We start from the raw sequence: 14,140 nt of genomic DNA, 5'->3' as shown, positions 1-14,140 counted from the left end.
TTTGTGGAGCTCCACATTCACTTTGCCTTCTGTCTCTGCTTGCACTCTACAGTGCTTTTGGATAATAAAATGCAAGTTGTTACTTCAGAAGCTAAAGAATTGCTATTCCAGAAACTTAAGAACTTCCCATTCCCTGTAGCTCAACATGAACACCACTTTTTTTCTTTTTTTTAAATGAGGATGACATTTGGGATCTATAGACATTTCCTGAGAGGAAGGTGGGGGTCCAGATGCTTCTTGGGAGCACTGAAGTGGTGTAAGCACTCATCTGAGCTGAGCTGCCCAAACTGGACTGCTGTCAGAGCTTGGTGAGCACTGACTGCCTGGTGGTGCATCCCAGAGCTCTTCATTTTCGTGAGAAGGATGTCCTTTACAGAGCAGAGGGACATTCTTACTTCCTGCCCCAAGAAGGCAGAGCAATATCTGCTCTTGTTGCTTGTTTACATTTTTATTTGGTTAATCAGAAGCCTCTTCTTTTGTACCCAAACTTTTGTGGTTGGCACATGAGAACTTACTGGGACTGATACACAGGACTCCTTTAAACACAGGACTTCTTTAACATATGAAACATAGAATTCCTTTAACACAAGTGCTTTAGTATAAAGTATAGATTAATAAAAGTTGGGTGTTGGCTGCTATGCTCAACCACAACGGCTTTTGCAAGACAAGAAGCCTGGCCCTGGAAAGGGGCTATGATGATAAGTGAATAGGAGATGCTATACCTAACGCTCTTGAAAAACAAACCCGAGTGGAATAGGATGATAAAGGAATGGAATGTGAGCTAATGGGTTTGGCTAACCACTTGTCTGCAGAACAGGGGCCTAACCCCTTGTGGGCTAAGCAATAAGGAGGAAGACGCATGCTAACTGCCATTTTAATGACTGTCATAGGTTAGCAAGCATAGTCCCGGAAGTGATGTCCTTGCCAAGGGGTGCTTACAGTTTCCTCTGTGACCTGATAGAACCTATCAGCTGGCCAGTTTGAATATGGACTGTAGGTTACGGGGGTTCTGGGGGTCCAGTCGGGACGGCCGGACGTAGACGGTGACGGATGGAGACGAGAGATCTCTATAGGCAGGTCTTGGGACACAGCCGGTTTATTGTAAAGGGCGTGGGTATTGGGGCACTGCTCAGAGCTGGTAGACTCAGCTCTGAGCAGGCCCAAGAGAGCAAGAGAGTGAACGGGTGAGAGAGAGAGAGAGAGAGAATTGAGAATGAGAATTGAGAATGAGAATAAGAGAGAGAGTGAGAGAATGAGAATGAGAATGTGAATGAATAGAAGAGAGAGAATGAGAATGTCTGAAGTCCTGGTTACAATACAATAAATCATCTTCTGTACTGAATATTCTAATTGTCACTAACCAATCTAATACAAGATACAAATCCTATAGCATTTACATACAGCCTATAAGAGTTCTTATATTACCATAGAGTGTTACATCTTAACTTCTAAAAACTACTCTTTGGACCCCTTCTGCTGAGCTAGTAGGGTCTGCTCTGACCCTTGGACCTGTTTGCAAGCAGAGGGTATTGTTCCATCAAGAGGGGATTACTTCAGTCGGCCATACCATTGTTTTCTAGTTGTTCAGTAACTAAGACCTGGTATTTCAAAAGTGGCTTTCATTTCGATGTTGCCTGTAGTTTTCATATTCCCAAAATCTTTTGTCAGGCAATCATATTTCCAAGGCTTTCCTGTTTCATCTTCCCCAACAATGGACAATTCTTTAAGCCACTTAAAATTGTGACCGCCTCTGTGATCCACACTTAAGAATAGAAACCCTGAGGCAGACTTTCTCTCTCTCGTTTCCGGTGCTGGGACAGGTGGCTGCGGGCCCCATGCGGGGGCCAGTGGGCCTGGCCCAGGCCCTGCTCGGGCCAGGCCGGGCCGGGCCACGGCCATCCTGGAGCCAATGGGCCATGTACCACCCGTGGACCCCCACCCCCCACTGCCTTGCTGGGGGCAGCCAGAGCGGCTTGGCTCTCCCCCCTCTCCACTTTGATAAGCCACATTCCAGCTGCAAGGCCGAGGTGAGATTAACCCTTTTATTGCTGTGAAGAGTTGAAAACCTGAGGGAAGAGGAGATGCTTAAAGCTGAAATTCTGTTGAGAAGCTATGATATATCAGAGTATCCTGTTGTAATTTCATGAAGATATGGGGGGTGGAGTGTTCAACTCGTAAGCAAAAGCACCTGCGCTGAGATAGGCAGATGCTGACGCAAGCTGTAATTTCATGAGAAGTTTGGACAGGGAGAGATGGAAGTGATGAGGACTCTTGCTCCAAATGGGAAAGGAGAAAACCTCAGTTCCTAGAGATGCTCCCAGAGATAGTCCTAAAGATGAAGATGAGGAAGACCCTTTGCTCCCAGGGAAGGAGAAGGGCCTCTGTTCTTAGAGATGAAATGCTCCCAGAGATGGGTGAAGAGAACTTTTGTTTCTGAACGGCTCAACCTTAAAATTGTACCCCAAAAATCTTCAAGAGTGGACCCTCGAAAGCAGTTGTGGGAAAAGCTGCAAGTCGGGGGAAGGGACTCACTTGTGAGCAGAGAGACCTCTTCCTAAATGGACTGAACAAAGTTATTTGGAAGTGGGCGGCTGTCTCGTTGTGATAATGTTTTCATGGCATGAGCAGAGAGACTTTCTAAATGGACTGAACAAGGTTATTATGGAAGTGGTAAACAGACTGAACATCTCAAGGGTTGTCTTTTTACATTGTCAGCGGGAGAAGGGAGGAAGGTGAGGGGAAGAGAAGAGTTCTGAAGGTGGTATAATTTTTTTTCCCTTCTTTTAGGTCTGTTAATAAACTTCTTTATATTCTTTCAAGGTTGGTGCCTGCTTTGCATTTCTCCTAATTCTTATCTCACAGAAGGTAAACAGTAATGAGTATTTTGGGCCAAACCACTACAATGACAAACAGAGGAACTGCCACAAAAGGGTAGAAAAATGTAATAGGAGAATAGGAATATAATCAATACACAATAATAAACTAAGTATAACTAATACACCAACAAAGTGTGTAATAATAGAATTAAGTGTATATTAGCAAAATAGATGTGTGATGAATGTATTAAGAATAGTGTGCTGTATTTTTAACCCTATGATAAGGAAACCACAAGTCATGTAAGATCCCTTAGGACTGTAACTTCAGATAAATGACCAAAACAAGGGCGGATGATGAACTTGTAAACGTATAATTACAAACTCGTAAATGTATAAATAACCTCTGCAAGATGACCATGGCGGACACACACATGGAGGTGTTAACCCCTGCATGCTCCCAGCCTGGCCAATAAAGATGTGCTTTACTTTACAGTACCTTGCTGTGGAGTAAATTCCTTTGAATCAGGACACTGTTTTTCATTGTTTCAGAACAAACATCACTATTAGGGTTCAATGGGATAAAAAGTGTTGGTTTTTTTGATCACTGCTCAGCTAAGTCACTGATCATTGGAGCTTTTCAGTTGTGTCTTTTTTAGGAGTAAAACCTTGCCTGCAGAAAGGCTCAGGACAGATCTCTGAGAGAGAGTTCCCTCTAAAAATCCCAGAGGAGACTGATGCTGCTGTTGCATTTCTGCAGCCCTCCAGGAATCACTGTGTGCACAGTGGAGGAATGAAAACAGTCTCTGGGAATCTTTGAATAAACAGTGACTAAACCAAGAATGAGAAAACCTGACATCATTGTAGAGAAATGGCTGAGTGAACAGGGACATGTATACGTGCACTATCCAAGCTATATTAGTGAACTGTTCTTGACTAGGGAAAAAAGAGAAGAGCAATGCTGATGTGGCAAGTAACAGGATGTTGGGGAGGGGGATGCTGACCATAGAAAGAGAAAGACTTATGTTAGTTAGTCGCGTGCATATTAATCTGTAACCAATCGCTTGCTATTAAAGGCTGCGTGAACAGTAGCTGTAACCCAATAGTATGGAGCTTGCTTATGCGTGCTTGGGGAATTAGGGTATAACTATGGGTCTAACAATAGAATAAATGGAGTTCCATCATATCTCTGTGAGAAGCGTGGTTCAACCCGGCAGATCTCTGCCTATTCATCATTGCAATTTGGGAGAAAAAGGGATGAGCTACCAGGGCCACCGTCAAGGGACTGTCATTAGTCATCAAACATTAATGGTGACTTGACACGCTTTGTATGGTGTGGCAAGACCTGTCACAAGTTAAAGGCCAGCTCCTCTGAAACTCTGGTCTCGCACTGGAACTCAAAGTGTTCCACAACCCAAAAGGCAGCAGGAGCAGCAGAAGCAGCAGCAGCAGCAGCAGCAGCAGCAGCAGCAGCAGCAGGAGTGAATCAGGGGGATGGGGAAGCAGAGATTAAATGATTTACTAAGAATTGGTTTGTTAGAAGCAATGCATACCGCTTGCCCAACACTTACTGTGCCTACCAAAGCAGGATGAGAAGATATGAGACTATTGATAAAGAGAAGGAATCTTGACCAAAGATCCTGTTTTTAACCTAAAGCTAATTCAAACCAGTCTTGAAGTTTGGACTTAGCCCAGGGGCATAAAAAGCATGCGCAGGGAAGAAAGGTGAAAAGTTCAGGATGAGGAAGACCCTTTATTTCATCTGAGGAAGACTCTTATTTCATCTTGGAGACCCCTGCCCATGACCACCAGACAACACTTCGAAAGCACAACGCGGAATTTGGGCTCATTGTAATACAAAGCGAGGCTAGGTGGGAGCTAGGCAATGAATATGTATAGGAGTATTGGGAAACTCAATGAATATGGAACTTGTAACCCGATAAATACCAAGCTGAATGCAGCTGTTGGCACGCATGACTTTGGAGGAGCTGTCCCCCATTCGTCCCAGCGCTGGAATAAACATACCTACTTTACTACTTATTCTAGTAGTGGAGTCTTCCCCGCTCATCAGAAGCAGGAGCAGGAGCAGGAGCAGGAGCAGCCAGTGCACGTGGCTGTGGGGATCTGCCACAGAGGGAGGCAACCCCAGCTGGCCCAGAACAGAGCTGGAGCAGGGAGCTGTGTGGGGCAGAAAGGGAAAAGAAGGAGGTGCTGTAGCAGCTGAGGATTGTGCAGAAAAGCCACGCCATGAAAAGCCAGTATCCATACAGGGCACAGAGGAGTCCTGCAACTTTATTTGAATAAAGGAAGAGAATCCACTGGTGCATACCCCTGTGCAGTTTCTCTTTTGGTTTTGGAGAATGCAGCCTCCTTTTATCCTAAACTCCTTGCTGTATGTTGACCTCTTCCCTTCCCCATTGGCTGAGGAACTAGGAGGATAGAGCCTTCCTGAACTGCCTACCACATATTCCCTCTTGAACATGTATCGACATTTTTCCCCAAAGTTTGGAAGTTCAGACTGTCTGGGTTCTGCAATAGACTTGTGCGGACCCATTTCTCCTATTACCCTGAAGTTCAGAAGTTCAAACTGTCTGGGCCAAATTGTCTGGGTTCTGCAACAAACTTGCAGCTTGATGTAGAGACATTAACTTCCATTTTTTCCTAAAGACCCTCACCCATTGAGTCATTTGTAAAGACATTAGCACTCATCTTTCCTATCAGGATCGATCCCCAGCCTCCCTTGTGGCAGATCTGAGGTCTCCTAGAGCTTCCTTCACACCTGCAATGCCACCTCTACACCTCCAGCAAGTGTGGCCCCTCGGGGAAAAGGGGCTGTGCAGACCTGGGACACCCAGGGCGCTCTGTGCCATGTCCCATCCCACTCTGACTCATCCCCCTTCCCCACGTGCAGCTGGACCAGTCCCCAGTACCCCCAGGAACATGTCCAGAGTCCAGTAGTGTAAGTACTGTGGCCCTGTGCTGCTGAGCAGGAGCAGAGCCAGGGGCTCTGACACGGTGTCTCTAATTAGGACGATCCTGACACAGTCACATCCCTGCCTGAGGAGTGCTGGGCATCCCCTCCACTGGCATTCTTCCAGAAGCAGCTCTGGCTGGGCCAGGAGAGCCCTGGCATCCACATGGGACAGCTCTCCTCATGTACACTGCAGAGACTATTCCCTGACCACGTACCAGGGCACACAGCAGGGACTGGGTTGCATGCTGGCTCTGTTCTCAATCAGCTTGAGGCACAAATACACCTGCTCAGGGGTCACCCCTGTGATAAACAGCTATTATCATGGGTAGTGAAATGTAAGAAATATTATGTATCAGAATATGTTAGAAAATATTATGTACAAATATGTTAAGTACAACTTTGCTATGCAGATATTAACTAGTTAACATTATAACTGGGGTCAAAATTACAAGATGCTTGAGTTATAAGATACCAATATAACCTGAATCATAACTTTCTATACCTATATAATCTGAATCATAACTTTCTATACAATATAATAGCTAGTATATGGTTAACTAATCGCTTAATGCTTAAAGAAATGGAAACTCGCCAGGTGAATAATCTCAAAAATAGACAAGTATAGCTAGATAGAGGAGCAGCAGGATATACTAATGAGAAATTGGCAAAAGTGAAGCCACTTAGCCACAAAGTACAGAATTTAAACTGGTTGGATCTAGAAAGACCTAGGAACACCATAACTGCGCATGCTCCGAAGACAAAGTTGAGAAATTCAAGATGTGAGGAAGACTGGAGCCTTCACTGAAGAAGACCCCCGAAGACCCCCATGATCACATTACGCATGCTCTAAAAAGGCAGATCAAGGGAGGAACTATGTTAATCCCTCCTAAGGAAATGTAAATTAGTTCTCAGAAAAACTATGTGGTTTATTGATATGCATAATGTTAAAGCATATAACTGAGAAGTTTGTATAAGTGGGTGTGCCTCTGGTTATGAGCTATGCACCCAGTGGTGTTATGTTTGCTTCAAGTGACCTTTGTCCCCTATTGTCCCTTATTAAATTTATAAATCAAAAAAAAAGAAGGGTGGGCTTTGTTTCTCACACCCCCAAACCAGCACCAGCACTGTGCCCGCTGGAAGGACGTGGGTATGCAGGGCTGCCACCCCACCCCTGGGAAGCACTGTCCTGCCCACCAGCCCCCCATCACCACCAGCCCCCAGGAGAGCCAAGGCTCACCTGCAGCCACCTCCAGTTCAGTCCCTGCCAAGGAAGCTGTGCCAGAGAACCCACCAGCACTGGATGTGACTGTTTGCTAGTGTCCCTTTGCCCCAAATCCACTGTACCATGTGCTGAACCTGCAATCTGGGCCATAGAGATGGGCCACCTGCTCTTTGCTCAGAGAGCTGGTGCCACCTCTTCTGTCTCGCCCTGCCTTTGCGACACAAGCAGGACTACAAAGGTGGCTAGTTCAGGTGCAAAGAACAAGGGGCATTCAAGAAACTAATTGGCATTGATGTCAGAGGTGGAAAACCTACTTTAAAAAACAGCCCCAGCTTCCTATTGTGTCCCAGATGGGTGCTGGGATGGCCAGTGATTCAATGGAATCCACTCCACAGTAAGGCACTGTAATGTAAAGCACACCTTTATTGGCCCAGCCAGGGGTATCATGCAGGGGTTAGCACCTCGGGGGAGCATGCAGGGGTTAGCACCTCCATATGCATGTCTGCCATGCTCATCTTACAGAGGTTATTTATACGTCTACAAGTTTGGCATCTGCCCTTTTTTCTTCATTTATCTAAAACTTACAGTCTTAATGGTTGGGGTCTTACATAACTTGTGGTTTCCTTATCTTAGGGTTACAAACACGGCATGATACTCTTATCTAATACATTCATCACACACTTATTTTGCTAATACACATTTAATTTTACTATTACACACTTTATTACTATATTATTCCTCTCTACATATTCCTCTCTAATGTGTATTGATTATGTTCCAATTCTCTATTACATGTAAAAATCACATTTTTCTACCCTTTGTGACAGCTCTCCCATTTGTCATTAAAACAGCAGTTACCATGCTTCTTCTTCCTTGTTGCTTAGCCTGCAGGGGCTAAGCCCTTGTTCTTCAGAAAAGCAGTTATTCAGACACGTTAGCTTGTATTCCTTTCCCTTATAATCTTAGTCCATTCAGGTTTGTTTTTTTTCTAGAGCAGTTAGCATTAGGCATAGCATCTATTCTCTTATCATCATAACCCCTTCCAGGGCTAGGCTTCTTGTCTTGCAAAAGCAGCTTGCTCTGCAGAAGCAGTTGCGGTTAAGCATAGCAACTAACACTTAACTTTTATTAATCTATACTTTATACTGTCAGGAAAATTAATCCGCAAACACCAGAGGTTTATGCCCAAAAAGGAGACAGAGGAGTCCTGTTACTTTATTCAAATAAAGGGAGAGGCCATGGGGCATTTCCCCTGGGGTTTCTCAAATTTTTGGAAAGCACAGCCTCCTTTTTATCCTAATTTCCTGACTGCATTTCCCTCTCTTTTTCCCCATTGGCTGAGGTACTTGAGAGGTACAGACTTCCCGAAACACCTAATACCTAAGACTCCCTTCTAATGTATAACCCTCCCCCTTTTATTTTAATTCTTATGGAATTTATGGTCCTTCCCATTGTTTCTTTCATCTCTCAATATCCAATTCCATTTATCAGCAGACCTATAATTTATTTGTAAAGACAAATCTCTTTCTTTCCATTCATCAATCAATGGAATCCTTCCCATTGTTTCTTTTATCTCTCAGAACTAGTTTTATCTACCAGCAGGCCCACAGCTTGCTTGTAAAGACAAGTCCCTCATTCCTTTCAATACTAAGGTGTTGGTATATTAAGGTGCTTATGTTAAAGGAGTCCTGTGTTTCACATATTACAGGAGTCCCGTGTTTCAGCAGACGCTCAGGTCTCCTTCTGCACTGCTGGTGGGGGTTTCTCCTCTGCAGACAATGCCCAGAGCCCCAGGGTAATGATCGATGGGGAGGGAGGCAACAGCAGGTGGTCTGGGGACATCATCCAAAGCCCTGTGGTCTGAAAGGGCTTTGGGAGTACAGACAAGTCCAGGATTGAGCAGAACATTCCTTTGCCATCTTGCACTCCAGATACCAGGAGGCCCCTTGTGAGAGACTGAACTTCGAAGGCATGATGACTCAAGACATTCTCCCATGTGAGAGATGCCAGGGTGCTTTGTTGAAATGGAGGAGGAGAGCTTTTGGGTGTGGCCAACCTCTGATCTGATATGACTGTTCCAGTTTGGCCAAATTTAGAAATACATCCTCTGAGAGAAGGCAGGCTACAACCAGCCCTCCCCCACCAGGTTCAGGTGAATCAGGGGGATGGGAAGCAAAGGTTAGGAACAATGCATCTAGCTTGGTCAGCATACCAGAGCAGGAAGAAAAGATAAGAGACCACTGATAAGACCAGGGGGAGTCTCAGACAGACATCCTGCGCTCAACCCAAAACTAGCTCAAACCAGTCTCAAAGCTTAAACCCAGGCCAGGGGTATATAAGAGCATGCGCAGGGAAGAAAGGTGAAAAGTTCAGGATGAGGAAGACTCCTGACTTCATCAAAAATACCCTCGGAAGACCCCTACCAAAACCACCAAACAACACTGCGCAAGCGCAACGCGGATGTAAATGACTTTTGGGTTCATTATAATATGAAGCGAGGCTGGGCGGGGCTAGGTGATGAATATGTATAAACGTATTATGAATATGGAACTTGTAACCCGATAAATACTGAGCTGAATGCAGCTGTCGGCACGCATGATTTTGGAGGAGCTATCCCCCGTGCGTCCCAGCTGGAATAAACATACCTACTTTACTACTTACTTAGTAGTGGAGTCCTTTCTGCTCATCACAGGAAAAAATAAATTTTCCTCGAAGGAAAGTGAAAGAGATAAAAACTATTTATTTAACAAACACACAGGAAAAGGATAATAATGCTAAATGATAAAACCTCTCGCTCTGCTGAGAGAAACCTGGGAAAATTTCAGAGTCCTTCCGTAGATCTCTCTCTCCCCCCTCCTTGGAGCTGGGACAGGGTGGTGGGCCCACCTCCAGGCCCAAGGCCTCGGTGGAAATTCCTCCCGATGTAGTCTGATGTTGAAACAGACCAGCAGAGGAAAAAAAAAGGAAAAAACAAAGTCCCAGGAAAACAAAAGTTCAACTCTCCGTCTCTCTCTGGAGAAAGAAACAGGAGCTGAAAAAACTGACCAAGTTGGGTGCTTTCCCCACTCTCGCTCTCCTGCCACAGCTGAAAAAAGTCTCTGTGTGACCTTGAATAAGCTGCAAATGGCTTTGAAAAAGTTTTGCTCAGTTTTTCCTCCCCCCTCTCCGGCTCAGTTTAAAAGCATAGAAAGGTATATATATAAATTTCTGGGCATAGTGCAGCAATAGGGAATACAACATCAAGTCACCCCAAGACAATGACCAAGTCTGTCTTGAGGCCTATGGATGATGAGATCTTTCTATTCTTGTCATATTACTGTACGTAACAACCATTTCCCTGTGCAACCACATTTTTCCACAATAAACCCTACATGTGTATATTTACAAACACCAATCATTCAGTGTCATTTCACTCTAATTTGCCACAAGGAATCAATTAACAAGAACCTATGTTACTGTTGGCTTTGGGGGTGAGTTGTAACAGCCCTGGTCCAAAGACAGCTCTTGCTGCAGAAATAAATCTATCAGGGAGAAGAGTAATTTCCTCGGTCATTTTCCTCCCAGTGCCTTACTAGTGGGGCCGTGGGATAAAAATACAAGTCAGTGGGAAATAAAAAGATGGAGAAAAGAAAGAAGAGGGAAAGGAGATTTCTGTTAAAATAATTGGAAGCTTTTAGGGATGAGAATGATCGAAGGAGAAACATTTACAGTTGCTACTGGGTTTTTTTATTATCCTTATTACTATTATTTCTCCACTTTTCTTTTTTCTTTCACTAATTGCTGCCTGTGCTTTCCAAGATGAGGACAGGCAAGGCTAAGGTGTGCTACCTGCTTCCATAATTTTGGTTCACAGCCTGAAGAGACAGGCAAATACAATTGTATTTGTAGCCTGAGACAGAAGCAAAAGAAACAGCACATTTGGTCCACTTGGAAAGGGAGAAAGAGCTTTCCATCATCACCTGAATTTCCAATGGTAACAGGGACTCACTGCCAATCTGGCAGCACAAATGGCTTCTGGAAAGACAGCTTGGTTTATTTTCAGAGATACCTTGAGGCTGCACTGCTGGCACACATTTATTGTGTTCTGGAAGTGTAGCATAGGCATGTCCTGAACACCAGAGGGTTGGACGTGGCCAGTTGCTGTATTATGACTGTGGCAGAGAGGTCAGGGGTGGGGAGTGTGTAAATTTTCCACCTCTAGGCAGTTGTGGTGGTTATTTTCACTTTGATGAGTGAAATTCTTTTGGTTGATGCAAGCGAAGTTTGTGAAGATTGTGTAATGAATATTTATATTAATGCTAATTATCTTAGCTAAGAGCTGAGAACAGTTCCATTTCATTCTAACAGAAGTGTTTCTTTGGAGTCTGAGATGTCTCTGAAGCTTTGCTTTTTTGCTAGACTGGGGAAGACAGTCCTGGACAAGACCTTTGGACAGAGTTGTTTGTCTACCTCGATAAAGCCTTTGTCAAGATGTTCTTCACCTCTGTGTTTCTGAATGTGTAGATGAAGGGGTTTAGTAGTGATGTTACAGCTCTGTTTAAGATGGTGACTGTTTTGGTCACTTCTGTCAGGAAAATTAATCCACAAACACCAAAGGTTTATGTCCAAAAAGGAGACAGAGGAGTTCTGTTACTTTATTCAAATAAAGGGAGAGGTCATGGGCATTTCCCATGGGGTCTCTCAAGTTGCTAAGAGAACGCAGCCTCCTTTTTATCCTAATTTCCTGGCCGCATTTCCTTCTCTCTTTCCCCATTGGCTGAGGTACTTGAGAGGTACAGACTTCCCAAATCGCTTAATACAAACCCCCTTTCTAAGGTGTACCCCACCCCTATTCTTTTCCTTGTGTCTCTGTTCTTTTTCTCTAAATCCAGGGATTAGCACAGTCTTGAGTGAATAACAGTCTGTGTCATTAGTGGAATTCCTATGGAATTTATGGTTCCTCCCATTGCTTCTTTCACCTCTCAGTATCTGGCTTTATCTACCATCAGGCCCACAGTTTGTTTGTAAAGACAGCTCTTTCTCATTCCTTTCAGTTCCAATGGAGCTTTGATGGACAGCTTGACATGGAGGAAGATGGTGAAGCAGTACCAAATAATTACTACAATGAGATGGGAAGAAAAAGTGGAGAAGGATCTTTGCCAGCCTTGAGCAGATGGGATCCTCAGTACAGTGGAGATGATAGAAATATAGGCGATCAGGGTAATGACACAGGAACCGAGGATGACAATGGCAAACAGGACAAAACACACCAGTTCAACAAGTGTGATATCTGTGCAGGAAAGAGTAATCCAGGGAGAGATATCACAGAAGAAATAGTTGATGATATTAGAGCCACAGAAAGACAACCTGGAAGTCAAAGGCGCTGGCACTGAAATGACCAGGAAACCACCCACCCAAAGAGCCCACTGCCAGCCCCCTGGACAGAGTGCTGGTCATGATGGTGCTGTAGCTCAGGGGGTAACACACAGCCAAATAGCGATCATATGCCATGGCTGCAAGGAAGAAATATTCTGTACAACCAAACGAGAAGACAAAGTACATCTGAAGGAGGCAACCTGTTGAAGGAAATGGACTGGCTTTGTGACACAAGATTGGCCAGTGTCTTTGGAATGCAGGCAGTTGTGAACCAGATCTCCAGGAAGGCAAAATTGCAGGGAAAATAATACATAGGGTGGTGGCGTGGATGGTGAGTACTCACAAACACAATAATGCAGAGATTGCCCATGACTGTCAGGACATACACAGAGCGGAAGAAGACAAACAGGAACACTTGCAGGTGTTGAGAGCTAAGGAATCCAAACAGGATAAACTCCTTCACTTGGGTGTGACTTCTGTTACACATTCAGCCTGAAACAGCAAACCCCACAGACTCCAGGGGCTGGGGATGCAGAAAGCAAAGGCAACCATGGAGAAACCTGATTCACGCTCCCTTGGTGTCAAGGGGAACAAGGTGTCCAGCATAAATGTCACAGAGTTGATACCTGCTCCAGCCTATGATGGCTTTGGCACTTTGATATGAGATGGGACAATGATGTCTTCTTCTTCAGAGCTGGTCGTTGTCAAGGGAGAGAAACGGCCACTTCTAGGCTGCAGCTGGCTCCCCACCAAACCCTTTGCTGCTGCTGGCTAATGAATCACATCTCAGCCTGGATCTCTGCTCACCAGCTATGAGGAGACATCACAGACTGTCTCAGATGGAGGAACTTGTGATGGAGCTAAATAAGCTCTTGACGCCTGTAATGAGCTGGGCAGAACCCAAGCAAGTTCAACATTTGCTCTCTAACAGACCAAGGTAAAGAAAATAAGAGAGAAACAAACCTCGGTATTTAACAATCACTCTTCTCCCCTAGCCTTTCCTTAAGATAGCCTAAAGTCAAAAGGGATTTCATTTAAGGTTTTGAAGGTATGCCCCAAGGGAGAAGACAGAAAAAAACCCCAGAAATCAGAAAAAAAATTAATATATTTGATCCATTCAATTTTAAGTGCAGATTGTAAAAGCTTTGCCAAAAAAAGACAGTTCTTTTAATGGCTGCAAAATTTCCCACATCATCCATCAGTTTGTATGCCCATTCTTCATGCCTGCACACACCAATCCCTCCATTCCTCTCCCCACCTTTTAAACTGTAGTCTATTGGCCTATTTTAAATCTATTGACTGGAAGGTCTGGGACTGTGCTGTTCACTTCATCCAGGCCAAGTGCACAAGTGGATGAGACAGTGTTATTTAATTTCTTTGCCTAAACCCCTGGAGTCACTGTCTGCTGAGAATTACACTCTTCTCCTGTTATGGTGTCCTGAAATCAGGGGTTGTATTTGTACTGCTCATGGGGATCAGGAAATTTTCCACCTCACTCCTGCAGTGCTTTTTTTCATCTGAATAGCATCTGTGTTTGTCCAAGGGGTCTCCAGAATGGTGAAAAGAGTTGTGTTCACTTTCAGGAGTTCCCATCTCTGCCAGGGATTTGGAACAGAAGTCATTATAAATCTCTTAGAGTTGACAAAGTTGTAGAGAACAACATTGCAAAATTGCAACAAGATTACAGAGTTTAATGGAAGGGCTTTTAGAAGAGAAGGTAGCTTTGCTCTAAAACTGAACTAAAGGAGAAAGAGTTTCCCACACGCATATTCTTTC

The 14,140-nt window shown here is 44.4% G+C and overlaps 1 protein-coding gene across 1 annotated transcript; it reads right to left on the bottom strand.

Annotated features, from left to right (window-relative positions):
* Positions 1–11,970: 11,970 nt before the first annotated feature.
* LOC125335493 (olfactory receptor 6F1-like) lies at positions 11,971–12,677 on the bottom strand. The gene is given in 3 exon segments (XM_048323162.1): positions 11,971–12,405; positions 12,407–12,565; positions 12,567–12,677. Coding segments are annotated over 3 exon segments (705 nt in total).
* Positions 12,678–14,140: the final 1,463 nt, after the last annotated feature.

The sequence above is a fragment of the Corvus hawaiiensis genome, chromosome 18 (genome assembly GCF_020740725.1).
Source record: "Corvus hawaiiensis isolate bCorHaw1 chromosome 18, bCorHaw1.pri.cur, whole genome shotgun sequence".
NCBI lineage: Eukaryota > Metazoa > Chordata > Aves > Passeriformes > Corvidae > Corvus > Corvus hawaiiensis.
This window is presented reverse-complemented; position numbering and strand designations above follow the sequence as displayed.